The sequence below is a fragment of the Phoca vitulina genome, unplaced genomic scaffold (assembly GCF_004348235.1).
Source record: "Phoca vitulina isolate PV1807 unplaced genomic scaffold, GSC_HSeal_1.0 scaffold1, whole genome shotgun sequence".
Lineage (NCBI taxonomy): Eukaryota > Metazoa > Chordata > Mammalia > Carnivora > Phocidae > Phoca > Phoca vitulina.
Genome location: NW_022589704.1, coordinates 3,199,080 through 3,218,485, shown reverse-complemented (window position 1 = coordinate 3,218,485; position 19,406 = coordinate 3,199,080). Strand labels below are relative to the sequence as shown.

General features: G+C 57.1%; 1 protein-coding gene across 1 annotated transcript in view; it reads right to left on the bottom strand.

The window, feature by feature from the left end:
- The window catches only part of PER2 (period circadian regulator 2), a 39,602-nt gene that overhangs the window by 11,396 nt on the left and 8,800 nt on the right, over positions 1-19,406 (bottom strand). The window contains exons 2-17 of the mRNA XM_032391405.1: positions 18,225-18,457; positions 17,692-17,754; positions 16,364-16,515; positions 13,820-13,941; positions 12,841-13,042; positions 10,564-10,615; positions 9,574-9,716; positions 7,949-8,027; positions 5,217-5,323; positions 4,506-4,659; positions 4,127-4,235; positions 3,266-3,391; positions 2,771-2,852; positions 1,419-1,578; positions 1,206-1,330; positions 180-344 (exon numbers count right to left, since the gene is read on the bottom strand). Of these exons, the coding sequence (XP_032247296.1) occupies positions 180-344; positions 1,206-1,330; positions 1,419-1,578; positions 2,771-2,852; positions 3,266-3,391; positions 4,127-4,235; positions 4,506-4,659; positions 5,217-5,323; positions 7,949-8,027; positions 9,574-9,716; positions 10,564-10,615; positions 12,841-13,042; positions 13,820-13,941; positions 16,364-16,515; positions 17,692-17,754; positions 18,225-18,457 (2,074 nt within the window). The remainder of the gene's footprint in view (positions 1-179; positions 345-1,205; positions 1,331-1,418; positions 1,579-2,770; positions 2,853-3,265; positions 3,392-4,126; positions 4,236-4,505; positions 4,660-5,216; positions 5,324-7,948; positions 8,028-9,573; positions 9,717-10,563; positions 10,616-12,840; positions 13,043-13,819; positions 13,942-16,363; positions 16,516-17,691; positions 17,755-18,224; positions 18,458-19,406) is intronic.

Here is a 19,406-nt window from a genome sequence, read left to right as displayed (position 1 = left end):
AGGCGGGCGCCCAGGACCCCCGGCCGGTCGCCGGGAGGCCCGGTTCAGCACCACCAGGTGGCGCCGGAGCGCGGCGGGGAGGGAGACGGTGCGGCTGCGCCCGCCCCGCTTCTGCGCCCGATCTCTAAGATTCATCGTTAAAAGCAGGCCGCTCCCGACCCGGAGAACAGCGGGCGTACCGAGCTCAGGCTGCGGCTTCTTGTCGCCCACGTGCACGATGGTGCTGCTATAGCTGCACAGGCTGGTGAGGGACGCCACGCTCTCCGCCTTGCCGGGCAGCACCAGCGGCCGCAGGGGCGCGCTAAGCTCCGCGTGGCCGTTCACCCTGGAGGGCGACGCTGTCTCTTTATGGGAGAAAACGGACACAAACACGGAAATGCAATAGAAGCAAACGGCCCGGATAAGAAACACTGCTGTCTGCACGGTGCGCCGAGACCCCGGTGACCCGCTCAGCCTGCTCCCCCAGGCGTGCGACGGCCCCAGGTGTTTAGTCACAGGGGAAGACGGAGAAGATGGAGGCCTGAAATGGACACAAGCATAGTCTCCCAGCCTGCATCCTCTAAGGGGAGGTGGGCGGCTGGGCAGCTGCAGGCACTCGGGGTCAGCGGCCTCTGACCGGGGCCCGGAGCCCTTCCGCCGGCCCGGGGACAGAGGCCACAAGGCAGCCGGGAGCCCACCCTCTGCTGGGTGCTGGCCAGTGGCTGGCGCCCTCTCCCCGAGGGCCGGGGCAGGGACTGTCCACCACAGCGTTACTGCCCGACGCTAGTGCTCCGTCGACGACGGGATACCCGGTTTCTGAGCCTGCTGCTGACCACCAGCAGTACTCACAACGCCTGAGGGGCCCGGGATGTAAGCTGCCTCGTGGGGTGTGCTAACCTTCAGAGGCCCATGCTCCTCTGAGAGACCACGGAGACAAGACTGCCCAAGAATGACAATGTGAGATGCCCCCAGGCCTCCAGCAACCCCAGCAGGATCCTAGTCTCAAAGTCCCAAATCCCCTTTACCTCTAGCTTGTAAGAAGATTGCTAACTTTTGAGCTACTTTGGTCATTTAAAAACAGCCTACACGCACATACTGTGTCCTTGGAGCTGCTCAGACTTCCTATGGGAGGGGGCAGGGGCTCCGGGCCTTTGATGACACCTGACCCCACAGCGGAGGACCCGAGTTATCGCACGCACGCCGCACAGCTCAAAGCAACAAGACACCTGCGGAATGCAGCCCGGGGCCGGCCACTGCCTGTCGCTTATCGCCGGCCTTCTGCGTCGCCACGCTCACTGGGAACTCACACTTCCTCTTGAGGGTGACCGCCTCACTGCAGCTCTCCAGGTACCTGCGCGGAGGGTCGGAGAGGGCTTCATGGAACACGGGGGCCCCGAGAGGGCGTGAACGAGCCAGGCGGGGGCCGGAAGTGCCCGCACCTGATGACGCTGTCCAGGCAGCTGATCTGCTGGTAGGACCCAGCGGGCGGGTTCCTGCAGCCCAGCTCCTTGGGAGAGCCACCCGTGGGCAGGCTGGTGCCCGAGCTGTCCTGTTCCACGGGGACAGCTTTCATCTGAGCAGAGGAACTACTTGGTGTTTCTGAAAGAAGGACAAAATAGTTCTTTCAGTTGATGCCTGTTTCCCCCAAAGAGGATTCTCTATTCAGAAAGCATTTTAGTTCTACCTAAACGTCAGGCTGTGATTCTCAGACACAGAAACCCAGTGCCAGCCGGCTCTTCAGGCAGCCCTGCTGGGGCGAGCGCCCCTGTGCCGTCCCCAGAGGGAAGCCGGAGGGCGCTGTCACCAGCTTCCCCCTGGGGCTGTCCCCAGGGTCAGGGACTCAGCACCGGAAAAGGCCAGTTCTTATTGAACTCCTGAAACGTTCGGGGCCAGTAAGATGGCAGATGCTTTACGGTTGATGGATATTCCGTGTCTCGGGGAGGAGAGGACCACCGGAAATGTGAGTCGGCGGTACTAACAATTATGTGTCTCTGGGGCAGCCTGCTGTGGGCACTTCTCTTCCTGCCCTCTGCACACACACTGCGTGCTATCCCCGAGGGGCCCTCAGGGGCAGAGCCGTGTCCGGCTCCCCAGTGTGTCCCCAAAACCCACACGGACTGCAGCGTGCAGCATGGCCACTGGGGGCAAAGTGCACCCCCACACGTCCCGAAGGCCAAAATTCCTGGTGAAGAAGAGGCTTGGGGCAGCCGCCAGAGGAGGTAAGCCCTGAGTGCAAGGGATGAGCCAGAGCCCACCAGAGGGAGAGGTCGCGGTGAGCCCAGGCACAAGGGTGGCAAGTCACAACGTGGTGAGGCGGGCTCAGGCGGTGGGGGGTGGCGGACAGCCCCCTGTGCCTTTGGCTCCCCAGGAGAGGGGGGCCCATGAGCAAAGCTGGTGCTGTCCACCTGGACACTTCATTCACACGTATGAACGTTGTGGGTTGGCTGGGCAGCCCCCCGAGGTAAGCGTGTGCACGTGCTCACAAGAGTGTAAGCACCAACCCTCCGGCCACTACGCAGAGCAAGAACAGGGGCCGTGGGGGCAGACAGGCACGCCTTGGCCACACCTCAACAGGGGTAGAGGGCGCCGGGTGCGCGCCGGTCAGCGAGACTGACGGACTGGAGGCCCACGCTGCCCCACGTTGTCACAGAGCCGGCTGCCGAGCAAGGGAGGGGATGCAGCGTGCTTCAAAGGTCAATTTCCTGCCATCCAGAGTGAAAGTCAAACCGGGTCCCTCTCGCCATCTTGCCACACTAACGTTTTCTTACAGAAATGGAGAGAAAGTTTTTACCTGCCGCAGATTTTTCCTTTTGTTCTCCAGATTCCCCAGGATGACTTTTGTTTTTGACGTTGCCACCGTTTTTACAAATTTCCTTGAGGAGAAACAAAGGGACACGTTATTCCCCCTAGGAGGCCCTGCAGTGGTTCAGCCTGTCCCCGCAGTGAGGACAGCCGCAGAAATCCCCGCGACGCAGAAGCAAGTTCTGAAGGAGAAATCTGAGCGAGGCAGGGCTGGAGAAAACGCGTTTGGCCATCTCAAGAATGCAGAGCGACGTGCAAGGTTATGATTTTGTGACGTCTTCACTCTGGCTTGATTGCCTGCTTTAAGTCATTTTCACCCAAACTGTAGCCACAGCTCTTGGCTGCTCCCCCCTTGGAGAGTAGAGGGTAAGGCCCGAGTGAGCAGGGTTCCGAGAGTGGGCAGCCGGGGCTCTGCGGGCTCTGTGGCTCCCGGGCGTCCCCGTCTCCCCGGGACAGGGACAGACAGGGGCAGAAGGTGACTTACGGTCCTCCTCCGGCGGGAGTGCTCGTGACCGTTGCTGTCGCTGGAGGAGGTCTGGCTCATGAGGTGCTCGTGGGACCCGTTGCTGCCCAGGCTCCCGTAGCCACTGGAGCCGCTGTGGGGGACGGGCTGGGGGACAGCAGACAGGGAGGCCTTGGATGCGGCTGGGGGACGCGGCTGGTGCTGTGGGGTCAGTGTCCCCCAACACGCCCATCTCGCAGAGAGGCTGCCCCCTGCCCGGCGAGGACAGGTGGGGCTGGGCTGGCGCCAGGCTCAGGCTGCGGGGCACGCCCCAGTCCCAGCCACGGGAGACCCCCCGCGAGAGGATTCGTTCACCGCTCCCCCTCAGCTCACACGGCGTGGCCAGTCCGGGGTCTACCCAGGGGTTTTAGGAACACAGAAGGCGCACTGTGGTTTTGCCGCAGTCTAAGGAGGAGGAGCAGAGCTGCCCAGCCGGGGGGACTGGTGCTCATGCTAAGTCTGCTTGAGTGCTGCGTCCCCAGGAACAGAAACAAAGTATCCTCACGCCCCCCAGGTCCCGGCACGGTGACCCCCTCCCACCCAGCGCGCCTGTGGGGGCCACGAGTTGGCTGGCAGCAGGGCCTCGGGGGTGGACTCGGGGGCTGGGTGTGGCTTTCAGTCGCTTGCTCAGGGCTACAATTCAGACACAGGCACCCCAAATATGCAAGGGGGGCACTGCTCCCAACTGTGCAAGCCGCAGGCGTGCCCGACGGTCCGGGCCCAGGCCGCGGGCACCAGGGGTGCAGGGTGGAGCTGGACGGAGTGCGATGGCCCCCCCGGCTCTCCGGGCAGCTCCGGGCCACTTACACGGGGGGCAGGGGTGTGCAGGCCGTGAATACCCACCTGTAGCAGCAGCCGGTGGATCTGCTCCGTGAGCCCCTGAATGCCGGGGTGCAGGTCCTTCTCCTCCACAGGCGACTGAGCCGAGAACACGTCCTCATTCAAAGGGCCCCTGCGCGGTTTTCACTGGTCTGTTAGTTGGCCCCGTGCTGCACAGCCCGGCCAGGCTTGCCTCCTCCCTGCAGACCCCTGGGCTGCTACCTGCCCACTCACTACCTCCTCCCTTCCGCCCACTGCTCTGCTGCATGAGGTCCCTCCCACCTGGGGGCACAGGTATGTGGCAGGAGCTGGCTTGGGTCCTGGTCACCCTGTCCTGCACCATGCCACCTGCCGGTGGGGAAGCAAGGGTGCCCGAGCTGCGCGGGGCACTGGGAGCACTCACACCCTGACTCTGTGTCTGCCGATGATGAAGGAGATCTTTCTGCTCCACGGGTTGATGAAGCTGGACCAGCTGGTGTCCAGGGTGACGTACTCGCCATTCCGTGCACGGAACCGAATAGGAGAATAGTTGAAAGGCTGCCCACCGGACTGCACAACTGCGAGAGTGGGAGCCACGTGGGCGTGAGGACAAGTGGCTGTGCTCTCGGCAAGAGGAGAGCTGAGGTGCACTCCATTCTGGAATCAGCTCAGAACTTTCAGAGATGCCAACCTCCTCAACACTATGGCTTTCAACCCCCTGCTTTGCTTTAAATTGCAACAGTGGGCTGTTTCCAGAAGTGCCACCACATATTTCAGGACACACATCTCTGTTAGCCTTGACTGGTCTTCTCCAGGGGATGCTCAGTGTCCCCTGTGTCTGCGAGGCCTGGGCTTGGTGGGGACACGGGTCATCCACTCCCCTGGCCTGGTCAGTGTCTCTGCCACCACAGCGGAACCTGCACCCCGCCCCCCACCTGCCAGGGAAGCCAACAGTAAGAGCAGGGTGCCAAAGATTCAGGTCCCACAAAGGGACCCACAGGAGAGGACTACTCTTGACTGACGGAGCTGGGGCTCAGGCACAGAGCCAGGGCACCCATCCCCACATGCTGGTAACTGATTTGACCCGTGTACACTGGGTGCTGACCTCAGTATTTACCATGAAAAGGGGACCTACTCTTTTTGTGGATGGTGAGCATCAGAGGCCTGTCACTGGGGTGAAGCTGCACGAGCATGGGGGTCTCGATCAGGTCCTGAGGTAGGTAGCCCAGGAGGGGGACCGCCCTGCAAGGCAAGCAGACACACAGGGGCTCAGCTGCAGCTCCTGCCCAGCCTCAGCCGCACGGCTGCCCTTCGGGACACACTCCAGAATACCGCCTCCTCCAGGCTGGGCAGCAGACCATCTCCAAGAACCTCCTGCTCATTGGGAACAAGAGACAGACTCCAAATTCCCCAAAGATCAAGGTTTGGGAATTAGGCTAACAGAGAACAGTCTTTCAATTAATTAGCAAATAAAAGCCCCCCCCCAGGTCTGTGATAGAAAACTAGGCCCTACCAGGCCTGGCCCAGCACAGGCTCAGGGCTTAGCTCCTGAAGGAGTAAGTCATGATCATGTTTTTGCTGCTCCTCTTTTCAGATCTTTTCTTTCTTCGTGTCATTTGTAAGTTCGGCCAGATGTGGCTGGCAGGGTTTTTTTTGTTTTTTTTTTTTTAAGTGTTGCCTGGATTCTGGAAAACTGTGTGCCTCCTTTCTAGTTCCAGAGGGTTCCCTTCTCCTATTACTTTGGCCACTGGGTCTAGTCCCGCGGGGTCAACGCAGGCTGGGAGCCTTCGCTCTTCTCCTGCAGCTGCTGGGAGAAGGTTTTGGGGTGAACTTCTGAGTGCCCCTTCTGCCTCTGTGTCGGGCATCCTCTGCCCACTCAGCCACCGTTCCCTCCTCTGAGCTGCGTCTCAGCCTCCCCCTGGTGGCCAGTCTTCCTGCATCTGAACTGATGCTCCCTCAAACTCTTCTGCTCAAGTGCAAGGACATTCTCCAAGTCTTTAGAGCAAAGCTTGCTCATTCCCAGTAGAATGGAACTTTCTTGTGGGCCCGGTGTTATTATTTGATTTTCTCCTCCTGGTCCAAAACACACTCCAGGCCTGTGTTTTCCTTTGACAGGACATACAAAATGTTCCTGGCGCCCTTTCAGGTCAAGGCTTGGTGAGGGTGGGGGGAAGGAGGAGGAAAGAGAAGGAGAGGAGGAGGAAGGGGAGGAGGAGAAAGAGGCAGAAGAGGGGGACAGGAGGAAGAAAGAAAGGGGGAAGGAGGAGGAGGGGGAAGAGGGAGAGAGGAAGGGAAGGTGCAGAAGGGAGGGGAGGAGGAAGGAAGGGGGAGGGTAGGAAGGAGTCCTGGCCACCTGCCCAGCTGCCCTGTGCTCCGTGGGCTGGGCCACCCACAAGGCTTCGCTAAGGAAGGCTCTGCAGACCGTGGGCCCCACACCACGTGCGCCGGCTCACTAAGCCCTGAGCACGACACCTGTGGCGGCTTGCAGGCAGGCGCTCTCAGACTTCCGGAGGAATAAAAAATTATCCTGGGTTTGCTTTAAGAATGCAGCTCCCCTGGAGCGCCTGGGTGGCTCAGTCGTTAAGCGTCTGCCTTCGGCTCAGGTCATGATCCTGGGGTCCTGGGATCGAGCCCCGCATCGGGCTCCCTGCTCTACGGGAAGCCTGCTTCTCCCTCTCCCACTCCCCCTGCTTGTGTTCCCTCTCTAGCGGTCTCTCTCTGTCAAATAAATAAATAAAATCTTAAAAAAAAAAAAAAAAAAGAATGCAGCTCCCCGGGCCTACCCTCCAAGACCCTGCTGGAGAGGGCTGGGCGGGGCCCAGGAACCTGTACCTCAAAACCCCGTCTCTCTGGCAGTTCTGCCACAGGTGGTGAGCAGAACACCCCTGAGCGGCCGGAGCAGGAGGCTGATGCTTCCCTGGCTGCCCGGGAGCAGCTCTTTCCCAGGAGGCTCTGTGGCCTGTGTCCAGGGTGGGTACCTGGTGGCCCTGGGCCAGGTGTAGGCAGTGGGGTGGACTGGATCCTCGATAGCATCTATGGAGGCCACCCTGGCCCATCTGAGAAAGGCCAGAGTGCTAGTACGTCTAGGTCCACTTCCAGTGGGTCTTCTGAGGAAAGCTCTTCCCCACCCCTGCCCACAGCCAGCAGCATTTCCTGTTGCATGCAGGGGGAGCTGGGGGAAGGTGCACCACGGGACTTGGCCCAAAGCCGGCCAACCCAGAACGCTCTCAGGACGGCAGTGCTCCCAACTCCAACAAGAACCATCTGCACCAGCTAGAGCTCCTTGGGCGGGAGACCGAGCGACGCTCTGGGCAGGAATGAGGTGACCCCCACCCCCAGCCCTGGGAGCCGTCTGTGGTATACAGGCCGGAGGACGCATCTCTGCTGGGATCCTGCCAATGGCGTCTCCAGCTTCAGTCCTAGCTCTGTCCCAACCACACCGTCCCTGGCTGTACCATCCTTTACTCATGTGCGATTTTGAAATGGGTTTCAATAGGATAATACAGACAGACTCAATGAGAACAATTACCAGCTCCCCAGAATGCCCCATTTACACAATATTCACATCTCAGGAGATTTTTAGTGCAATTCTAGAATTATTTCATTGCCTACAGTTCAACATCGTTGTGGATTATCACCTAAGTAAAACTAACTAACAGCCTTCGCTTTAGCTACGTAGCTTCAATGTCAAAATCATGAACATTCATTGAGCTTTACTTAATGGCCACCAAGTAACCACTAAGATCATGATGAAACGCTAACCAGCATGTGACTAGTCTGCTGAAACAAAGGGTACAGTACTGACTCAAGACAAGCACCATGCAAGAGCGGGGGCCGGCGGACAGGCCAGCGCCACAGCGTGCTTACCGTTCGTCCACGTCCTGGAACAGACAATTTGGTGTATGTGTGGTCGTAAAAATTCTCTTTTCAGGAGGAATTCTAGGGGCTGAAAGAATAGAATTTTATATAAGTTTCTAAGAAATGCACACTTAGCACAGTTCTATTATAGCTACTAGAAAATACCACGTAGATTCGGATGGATGGGCAGCGAAGGAAGAAAATTAACAAGTGGACCCTTTACAACAGAGCCCACTGCACAGGAAACAGACCCTACGCTAGATGACCACCAGCCAGCCTTCTCAACTTCCTTCTGGGTGGGTTTAGTCTAGAAAGCTGAGAATTGCCACATTCACAGAACCATGTGGTGATGCATAAGCTTCTCTCAGCAAAATCATGCTGGAAGGCCAACTTCATGATTTTTAAGATCCAACGAGAGTGAGCTAAACAAATTGTTTTTAAAAAATGAGTTAAGTATTTAGATTCAAAATTCTCAGCAAATACCATTGTACTGGGGACTTCACAGTTTCTAGGGTGGGCAAAGCTGGTAGAGTAATTTGCGTTAAGGGATTCATCTATCCAGAATTTCCCTCAACCACCAAATTCATGGACAAAACACTCAAAATTCCAAAGCTTCGTCCTTGAAGGAGACTCAGATCATATTGGGGAGTAACTTGTTGAAATCTAAGTAACCCCTCTAAATCTTTATTGAATATTTGGAAGAGAATATCCGATATGAATGAACTCACCAAACATTTCCATCAGTTTTAAGAAATGACCTCGTTAACCACTGAGACGAGGTTAGGAATACAATGAAACATGGACCGAACTGGGTGCCCGGGGTTCGGTAGTTACAGATGCTGCCTGCCCTCTGAGAATTCTGACGTCAGTGTGGCTGGGTTGCCAGGGTGAGGAGGGTTCCCTGCCAAGTACAGTGGCCGGTACCGCACGAGGACCGTCACAATGCCGTTCAGCGGGAGGGGTCGCCGGAAGGATGGAATCAGGGTGGCTGAGCGCCTTGGGGCTCTTTGGGCTTCAGGGAAAGCCCAGATTTGGCAGGTTTTTTGGGAGGAGTGGCCTGAGAAGCTGGTAGGACCGGGGACAGACAGGTGGTGGGATAAGCCTGCTGGGATGACTGGCTTTCTACACATAGAGGAGGGGAGGAGCAGGCAGGAGCAAAGACTGGGAGTCGGGCGGCCAGCCAGCCTGCAGAAGCCAGTGTGTGTGGAGAGGATGGGGAAAGCACTGGAAGGTAGATGGGCCGAGGTGGGGAGGGAGGGGCATGGTTTGGGTTCTGAGCAGGTGGGGGTGCATGGGGGTGGGAGGGGCTTGGGGACCTGGTGGTGAGGGCCATTCTCACCAACAGATGGGAGGCAGTGGCTGGGGAAGGGGCAGGGCACCCAGGTCACAGCAACGGGCTGGTCACAGGTGGGAGATGCCGGCACCTGGACCTGGTAATAGACGCGGGGAGGTGGTTTGGCAGCGGCTATGGGGAGGGCCAGGTGACAGAGGTGGGTGTACGTCTAGAGGGAGAAGGAGACTCTCCCAAGGCTGGGGTTGAGGCCAGGGCTGGCAGCCTTGCTGACATTAGGTGGGAGCCAGGGGCGTCACCGAGGGACCAGACGGAGCCGGTGCCCACCTGGGCGGGCAGTTACCTTCGTAGCCCGAGTGCACTCTCTCGGCCAGCAGCACGCAGCAGAGCTGGCCCCCGGCGCCCTGCGGGTCCCGCACCTTGACCAGGTAAGGCGTCATGCGGAACGGGTGGTAGTGAATCTCGTTCTCGTGGTTCTTCCCAACACTGCGGAGGAGGGCCAAGGTTTGCAATTATGACAGAAGGAATTGACCTTTTTTGCTAGTCACCTCTCCCTCAGTAGCGGCTGTTTCCAAAGCAGTACAGAAGCCTGTGACAGAGCCAGGCTCCTCGCTCGGGGACCCGGACCTGGGTGTGCTGGCCTGGGCCTGCGATCTGGGCTCCCGCCCCGCTCGCTCAGGGCAGACGGAAGAGTGAACAGCCCTGGGCAGTGGGAGGTCTTCCAGGAGCCCTTCTCTAGAGCATTTCAATCAAGAAAAGGACATTGCTTCACCGGTGAGGTCCCATCTTCTGAAAGCGCCAGGACCTGGCCAGGGGTCACTCCTGACCCTGCAGCTGGACGCTCAAGCAGTCACCTTGTTTCGGGCAAAAAGCCTGCTGCTGGGGAAGCTGTGGGCTCTCCCTGGGAAAATGCACACTTGAACTAAAGGCTGCATGTGCCTTTTGGGTCCTCCCTGGGGGACATGCCTTCCCAGGGAGGGGCCCTCGGGCAGCTTCCCAGGTGACGGACACCAAGTCTAGGCTCCCCAGGCTCTTCTTGAGGAGCAGTGAAATCACCCCACTGCTGACCAGGCTGTCTTAATGCCTTGTGCACATTTTAAATCAGCTTATGGAAATGGTGTTTTCACACAGACTTTTTAGGAATATGCATGCTGCCTGGTAGGGGGTGCTCCTGCAGGGCCTCTACCCTGAAGAGCAGGGGTGTAGAGGGGCACGGGGGGTCACAGCCCAGCAGGAACTGGGTGGGGGGCCACTCCTACATCTCCTCACAAGAGGTGCTCAGGAGAAAATGTTTGTGCCATTACCAGCTTGGGATCACCTGTCCCAGGCTTACCTCACGCGGCAGAAGAAAGATTTCTCCTCCATGCATTCTTGAGTAAATGAATCTAAGAGAGAGAGCCCAAAGTCAGCCATCCGAGGGCACAACACAGTACAGAGTGCATTCTACTTCCCCCAAGCTACAGAGAAGCCGCAGAATCCAGAGTCAGGGCGTGAATGCATATTTACGCAAACACAAAGTGAAGCCCTTAGAGATCATTTATTACAGTTCTGACGAAAATCAAACCTATTTCATGAATGTAGCACGTACCAAATTACGGAATGCTAAAAGCTTATTGCCAGAAGTTTACCAGTTTTGGAATGGTTCCCCGGCCACCACAAACACACCAACTAATTAACAATTTAACTCTGGGAGACGTACTGACTGATGGGCAGAATTTTTGCATGTAAAGCCCTAAACATTTCAACCTATGTATTTTGGGGGATATTCAGTTGTAATAGAAGCAACTCAGGTAATTTCAAAGTTTACACCAATCTTTTTGATAAAATATTAACCTATTTCAAAATCTGAAACACCTAGCAAAAGCACGATGTCACTTGGGCGGCGTCATCAGAGATGAGGAAATGGTGTTTTCACAATATATGATTTTTTTAAAAAGAAATCTTAGACGTTGATCTTTCACATAAAGTTTCCTCTGTTCAAAAGAAGAAGGAGAAGTAGGAAATCACTAGTTAGGGAAAATGGTATAAAATTGCCGGCCTGGAAAGGCCTTGAAGAAGTCACCTGGTCCTTCTTTTTCACTCAGACAAAAATTCAGTGGCAGCCATCCCAGGCAGACGGTGCTGGCTTGTCCGAGCCGTAAACCCACGTGCAGAGTGATGTCCCTTCCACGCAGTGACCTACGGGTTCTCGTGACATGCACTGCAAGCTTTAGTGACCTGACTGTGGACAGTCCTCGGCTGGGAATTCTGGGAGAAGGCGGGCGGCTCTATATCCAAAACCAAAAGCGAGCATCTCTTTTTGTGAGTCAGCCCTAAAGCAAACGCCCAGGCTGTTTCAGGAAGGTACAGTCAGGGAACGGTGGTGGTGGCCGTGGGCGGTGGCCGAGTGGCGGCCCAGGCGGCGGCTGACTACAAGCAGGAGGTGGAGCTGACTACACGCGGCGGAGAGGGACCCACGATCAAGGAGGCGGTGGGAGTGGGGGTGAGGTGCATCTGATGTGAGCAGGGATGCGGACCCCTGAGCCAAGGGCAAAACGGGGACCAGTTCTGGATGATGCGGCCTCACGACTGAGGTCACGCCTGTCTGGGGTGACTCCCAGGCCCACTGTTTCCCGTCACCTCTCCTGGCTGCTGAGCGTTTCTGCCCACTCGTTCACCTTCAGCTCCCAGTGACCAGAGCCCAGTGAGGGGCAGGCAGACAGACGCCGCCGGACTCACACGTCAAGAGCGGGCTTCTGCTGGCCGCCCTGCTCTCTGAAAGCACTGGGGGTGGGTGGCTGCAGGGAAGGCCTGAGCTGGTCTGGTACCTTCTGCCAGGATCCCGCGCAACATTTCTGCTGAGACTCATCTGATCGACCTTCCCTCCTGCTCCTACTTATGGGCAAGGCCTGCACTGGCCACGGTAAGAGCTCCCAGCCTTCCGGACCCCAAGCCTCCCGGTCATGTGGGAGGAGGGGGACAAGGACACGCCGCGGAGAACTGCAAGAGGCCGGCTGCCGCAGCAGGGCGGCCAGGCCGGGCCCAGGAGCCAGACATGAGGCGGGGCACGCAGTGGACGCGCCGCATGGCCTGTGGCCCTGAAGCAGCGGCCGCCAGGCAGACGGGAGCCCGACGCGCCTGGGAAGCTGCTGGTTTGAGCACAGGGACAGGAGGACGTCACCGTCCGCCTGCACGAAGCTGCGCGCGGCCAGGGGAGGAGCGCTCCCCGGCCACCCCGATGTCAGCGCAGCCGAAGCGGGGCCTGGCCTCCGCCCGCCCGCCTTCCCCCGCTCCGTGGGCTCATGCCCGACGCCAGCGTCTCACGACAGCCTTGTTTCTAAAATGCCTAACGTTTCTTAAAGTCTTCTGAAATGGGTTTCCCTCTCCGAAATTTGTGAAAAGACTACTCTTCTCAGTTTATCCTGAACAAGCAGCTTTCCGTCTCTGGGCTGGGTCAGCCGTGGGGCAGGGGTGCCAGCCGGGCTCTGGCAGAGGGCAGCTGGGCCGCGCCCCGCACCGGGGGTGGGCCAGCCCGGCCCCCCGCCCTGGGAAGGCAGCAGCCCCCACGTTCCCCCTGCCGCGGGCGCACACGCCCAGGCAGCCCTGCTCGGCCACCGCCCCAGGCCCTCACCTGCTCCTCCGCACACGCTCCAGGGCGGGAGCCTGTAAGGCGTGGTGGAGGCGTGGAACATGCGGACGTCGTGGGGCGCCAGGAACTCCACGAACCTGGCGCCATAGAAGACATCCCTTTTACAGTGAAACACGGAGGCAACTTGGTCAGAGATGTACAGGATTTTCCCGGTGACCAGGGACACGGCGGCCGCAAACATACCCTGGAAGGAAGAAGCAGCTGCGTGAGGACAGCCTGCCCCTCCCCGAGGGGCACAGATTTTGGGGGAGGCCTCTGGGCCCCCTCCTCCAGCCCCCTCCTCTCACCTGGGCCAGCAGCCACAAACCTCTGCCAGCCCATCTCTCTCCCAGGGCGCACAGGGTGGGGGTGGGGGCTGGGGGGTGCCGCCCGGGTCCTGCCCTGCTAGCTAGCGGCCTGAGCCCTGGCCCAGAGCTCCCAGGGGGTTCAGCTGCAGCGGGGGTGCTGGAGGAAGGAGATGGGAGGGATCAGGGAGTCCCACTCTGCAGACCAGTTTTGCCACGATTCCAGTAGGTCTGGGTCCCCACCTGCCCTGTGTCTGCTCTCTGAGAAGTAGGGGCACAGGGGAAGGGACAACTCGCTTCCCTTCCCCTAGAACTCCAAGGGTGCCCCACCCTTATGGGGTGCTTAAAAATGCACAAGCTTTGGAGTCGCACGAGCTGAGTTCAAATCCCAGGCCCCCCGCCCCCCCCCAAAGTGAGCCTAAGGTCACCTGGTCACTGCTCGGTCAAGGCGGGGCTCGCTCCTACACACGCAAAGTTTGGGGGTAGATTGGCCATGAGAGAGGGAAGTCTCATGGAAAACAGCAGGAGTCTGCAACACAACTGCTCCGTGTGAATCACGGACTTTACGCTGTTGTTTTAAGGTAGGAGCTTCCGGAAATTCCAAAGGCTGTTGCTATAAAGCCACGGGCTGAAGGTGAGCTTTCTGGGGGAAGATGTCACTCCTGTCAGACACTCACTGCGTTCTTCACAATGAACTCGGACGTGACACTCTCAATCTCTTCTATGGTGTAAGAGGGCACATTGGCTCTGCAGGGGTGGTTCTCACTGGACATGAGCAGCTGGTAATACTCCTCGTTGGCTGCAGGAGAGACCAAGGCGGCGCATGAAAACGGCCCCACCTCCCCGTGCTGGGGGCTCTACTCTTGTCATGAGAAAGGGGGCTATGCACACTATCCTCCTGGGACGCCCAGAGAACGGAACAGAGAAATGTGAAGGCCAAGCAAACGGAAGTCTGTTTTAGTTTTCCTGAAAAATCCGAAGACCTTTGATTACAGAACTTTCTAAATGGTAAGTACACATTATTTTAAATAATACGGGCACGGAGTTCCACCTAACCCTCACTTTGCCCACAAGGTCTTTAATCACGACACAACGCTGATGTTTCCTCTTAGGAAACCTGCTCCTCGGGGGTGTGGCGATGCTCCCATCCAGACAGAACCCCCTGCTCAAAAACACGAGGCGCGAGAAACCACACTGCAGCGGACTGCTCCGACAGAGCCAGTGCCCCTCATCCCTGGACACACAGCTTTTGAGGGCAGACTATCACGGGGCTGCCCACCCAGCACCTAAGGCTGGGGGCAGTCCCCAGGGAGGGATGCTGGCAGACCCGCCCTTCAGGGAACCTCCTCCCCCTGCAGTTTGTGAGCATCCTTGGGTGGGCTGGCCGGGCATGGTGTCTGTTTTTACTGTATTAACCCTCACCAAACAGATACAGCCTTAGACAGGAGCCTGCAGAGAAACCTGGGGCTGCAGAGGGCACCCAGAAGGCCAGCACACGCCAGCACACAGCAGAGCCCAGCCCTCCATGCTTGGCGCAAGCTCTCCCCACCAGACTACACCGGGCAGGAAAAGTTGCCCTTCTGACAAACGCTGTCCACGCTTCGTATCCACCATTATTAGTGAGAAGCCCTGCCCTGCCTGTAAGCTTGAGAGTAACTGATGATCACAGAATAAAGCCCACTGTTTGACCTTTATCTCAGCCTTCACAACTGTCCTGCTTTTACCCATGTTTCCAGTGTGTGGAGTCCACTGGGACCCCAGTGTGCGTGTAACGCACAAACCCAGGTAAAGTAGGTAGAGCAGGGGTGGGGTTCCCACACCTGCTGGGAAAGGACACCTCCCTCGTCTGCCCTAACGAGATGCTGGCCTGGCTTCTGTCTCTGCTTGCTGGTCAGAAGGGACCAAAACAGCTAAGAAATTCCTCAAAGTGCAGGAGGGGGTGGTTTCCCGTGTAATGGGAAAGGATTCACCTGAGTGTTCGCTGCTGTAAGATCAGGAATGCACATGTGGATACTCCCTCCAAGCTTCCTGCTGCTTCCTCTGACACACTGGAGGAAACTTAAAAACTCTCAAAGCTCACATCCCCATTCCCAGCAACAGACCGAAAGGCAAGGCTGCATGGAACATTCTGACCGCCTAGAGCTAAAGCATCCTGAGATGACCCCAAATGCAGGGGTCACGACCCAAGCCCCCAGGGATGGGTGTCTGCAGAAGAGTTCACCCAGCAGTCACTAGAAATGCTGGTACCTCCTCCACGGCAGTGTGTTCCTACCTGTCCTAGAGTCAGAGGCACCTGCAGTTACCTGAGACCCAGGAGATCGGGAGGGGGGCGCAGAGCACCTGCTCAGCGGAGTCCAGCTGCAGCAGCAAGTGAAGGAAGGAAGACTCGGTGTTGTTGGAAATTATTTAAGGGGCTTGGAGTTTATTGGAATGTCAAGCGTCTGAGCTTGATGATGCAAATATGTTGGAAACTGCAGTGTTTGTTCATAGATTCCTGCACTGCATCTACGAAGACTTCTGCACACGTGTTCTCAGGTGAAAGCCTTAGTCTAGACTACGGACAGTCCTAAAAGCTCTTACATATTCTGTCACCTAATAATAAGGCCCAAGCATGCCCACAAATGGGAACGGAATGCGGCCCGTGGAGGTCTTGCTAGTGATGGAAGTGCCCCAGTGCTGGAAGGAGGCGCTCTGCATGGCTTCCTGGTTGGAAGACAACTTTGATGGAAATTCACGCCTTTCTAGACAAACAAGAAACGGACTGCCCAAGGTCTTAAATGCAGGAGCGCTAAAGTATTGTCCTGTAAGGATAAGATCTGGCAACAGTCTCCTTGGTATCTCCTCTTGTTATTTTTCAAAGGAGCGACCAGCCCTCAGCTCAACACTGTGGGATGTTTTGCTTAAATTCCGTGCCGAGCTGCTCACACATTTCAGTGAACTCCAGCTCAACTCTGGCCTGAGTCTGGAGGACGCTGGGCTCTCCTGACCATGACCTGACCCCAGCCCAGAGCACAAAACCTTTACGCCATAAATACATTCCTTTTTATCAGCTGGTTTTCTACCCGTTTTTTTTTTTTCTCCAGAAGTCAAGTACAGTAGAAAAGTTGTAAAGAATTAAGCCTTCTAGAATTTCCTTCTGCAATTTCTGGGTTGGGTTTTAGAAAGTTGACACAATCCAAGTTATTTCTACAAGTTCGGAACAAATACATAGGCCAACGTACCTTTCACCTGCTTCACACTCCTTAGCGCGTACTTCAAGGTGGCCAGCATGCTGGCTTTCCCCTTGGCCTTCTTGTCTACTGGCAGGTGGACCTTCAGCTCCTTCAGCGTTTTTATCAGCTCCTTGTGCGCATCTGCTTTGGTGGACCGCTCGCTGTTACAGCATTAAAGAAAGAGGCGATCACACGTTAACTTCCTGACTCCTCCTTCCTGCGCCTCTAGTCCTGCTTCTCAACCAGGCCACTAGGACGTCTCCGTTTGTGTGGTTCTCTGTGGAGCACTGTGGGACGTGTAGCATCCTTGGCCTTCTCCCCACCAGAGGCTAGAAGCACCCTCGCCAAGTGTGGCAACCAAAGATGTCTCCTGATGCTGCTACACATCTCCTGTGGGGAGACGGAATGCTCCAGCTGAGAACCACTGCGCTCACCCAACTGAGGGCTGCAGAAGTCCCTCCCCTGGGCTCTCTGCCCCCCAGCTGGAGCTGGGCTTTGCCCCTCAGGGCTGGGCCTTCCTGCCCTGTGTCAGACAGAAAAGGATCGAGTGATGGAGATGACAGAGGACAGCAAACTGGTTTCCTGTGGCAGGAACGCGAATGAGGAACACGGCAAGACCTCAGACAGGAAAGACTTGTAAGGAGGAGCTCTCAACTTAAGGGTACAGAGATGGGAAGAAGATAAAACAGCTGGGCCCTTCCTGTTTAGAGCAGAGGGTGCAGAAAGAATGCTGGAAATCAGGTGTCAGGATGAGACAGCCAGGTGCCCACGCACCCAGGCCTGAGAGCTGGAGTTTGCTCCTGTGGTGATACGAAAATGTCTGTGGGGGGTGCCTGGGGGGATCAGTCGGTTAAGCATCTGCCTTTGGCTCAGGTCATGATCCCGGGGTCCTGGGATCGAGCCCCGAGTCAGGCTCCCTGGGAGCCTGCTTCTCCCTCTGCCTCTGGCCCTCCCCCTGCTCATGCTCTCTCTCTCCCTCTCAAATAAATAAAATCTTTTTTAAAAAGAGAGAGAAAAAATGTCTGTGGATGTGAAATTAAGGATACCTTTGTTACCAACACCTAAAAAGGGGGAGGAACGTTCCAGATGAACGTGTCTAGGATGCAGAGAAGGCCTGTGCAGACGGGGCTGGAGGGGCTCCAGATCCGGGGCATCATAAGGGGCCCTGAGCAGCTGGTGTCTGAGCGGGCAGGGCCGGCTCACAACCGAGACAGCTGCGCAGACCGATAGGTTCTAGCGGAGGCTTGCAAAATGTCACATCACCCCAAAACTAACCTCCAGTAACAAGTCTCCATTTCTCTGAGACCGTAAATCAAGGGACGTGTGACCGGCCTTACCTGCAGCCACTTGCAGACATGCTGTGTTCGGACTTGGCCATCATGAGGCCAAAGGCATCGGGACTGTGAGCATGAGAAATAAAGGCCAGACTCAGAGGGCTGCATGCTCCAACCATCCCCTCATCCAACCAGGGACAACAATCCAGATTATCCCACACGTAGTAAGACAATTACGAAAAATATAAGGTTAAGATAAAGCCGGAGCATAAAACTTTCAAGTTTTAGGGACCGGGAGAAGGACTGACAGAGCAGGTTCATTTTCTATAGACCCCGGCTGCTAGCGGGGCCACGGGCTTGTCTGCTCCCGAGATCTTGCTATACTCACTCGGTATCTATCTATCGGCAATCAGAGAGTCAACATCAACAGCGGCATCATTATAGTAAATTTTAGTTCTCAGTTAATGAGATTTTTTTTAAGTGTTGAAAAACAGGGGAATCAAGATTTAAAGACCGCAAAAGCTATCAAACAACGGGATGAGATGCTGAGAAAACAGACAAGCGGCCAGCCTCAGCGGTCCGAGGGCCGCACCTACCCCGGGGGGACGACAGACGGCCCCATCAGCATCCCCAGCTCCTCGCCGCCCCGCGCATCCCGCCCCGGGGAGCGGTTCTCGTTGGTTTCGTTTCCGCTAGAGCCGCCGCTCATGTGCACGTCTTCCTGGAGCGGGGCTCCACGGGGCTCCTCGGGCTCCTCGGGCTCCTGGGCGGGGTGACCGCGGCTGGGCGGGTACTCGGCGTATCTGTTCATGTTGGCTCCACAACGAAGCTGGGAAAGAGAGAAACGTCGTCAGGCCTTGGCGAGTGCAGGGGGTCCCACAGCCACGCGTGGGATGTGTGCCAGGATCTGCTCCCACGTCAGGGTCTGTACCAGTCAGGGTCAATCGCGGTATTCTTTGTTCTTCCTCACTGAGCTCCTAGCTGCCATGAATTAGGAAGGCAGATGAATCCCGCGGCCACAGCCCCCAGGCATCAAGCTGCTGATGGCCTAGTCGGAGGTGACAAGAGCATCAGTGGGCACCTCCCAGCACGTGGGGAGCCTTGGGGAAAACGCAGATTCCCACTGAATGGCTGGCAGGGCCTAGGAACATGCATTTTACAAATCTCCCCAGGTGATGGGGAGGTCTTCCCCCCATCACGAGCTGCAGGAGACCCCAAGCGCAGGCTGTATGCAGGGGGATCCCCAAGACCAGGCTGCGGGCAGGGGAGACTTCAGGGAGAGAGGCGGCTGTGAGGCAGGCATTGCCTATGAAGAGGGCCGAGTGGGTGGGCGCCCTGACAGCAGCATGGGGGGGTGCTAGTGGGGAGCGGGGGGTGGGGGCAGCACCAGGCCAGTACCAGATGAATGAACTTTGTTGCATTTGGACAGGTCCTCACCACTGTGCTACGTAGAAACTTTAATTTTGGCGTTTAGGGGCAAGAGGGTGGAGAGGGGCTGAAGTCAGAGCCAGAACAGCCCCAAGGCTTCTGCAATAATTCCGGGAGACAACCATGGGGATAAGCAGACAGGGAGTATGCAAGGTGGGAGGGGTTCACCCAGGAGCCTAAGGATGGGGAGAGAGATGTCCCCGGGAGAGGAGGACCCAGGATGGTGTCTCCTCAGGGTCCCAGCTCGAAGCAAAAGATGTCTGGGCCTGGAAGCTAGGCAGGTGTGGGAGGGGGGAAGCTGTTATTACCCTGGTCCTGGAGGGCAGGAAGAAGGGTTACTGAAACCAAAT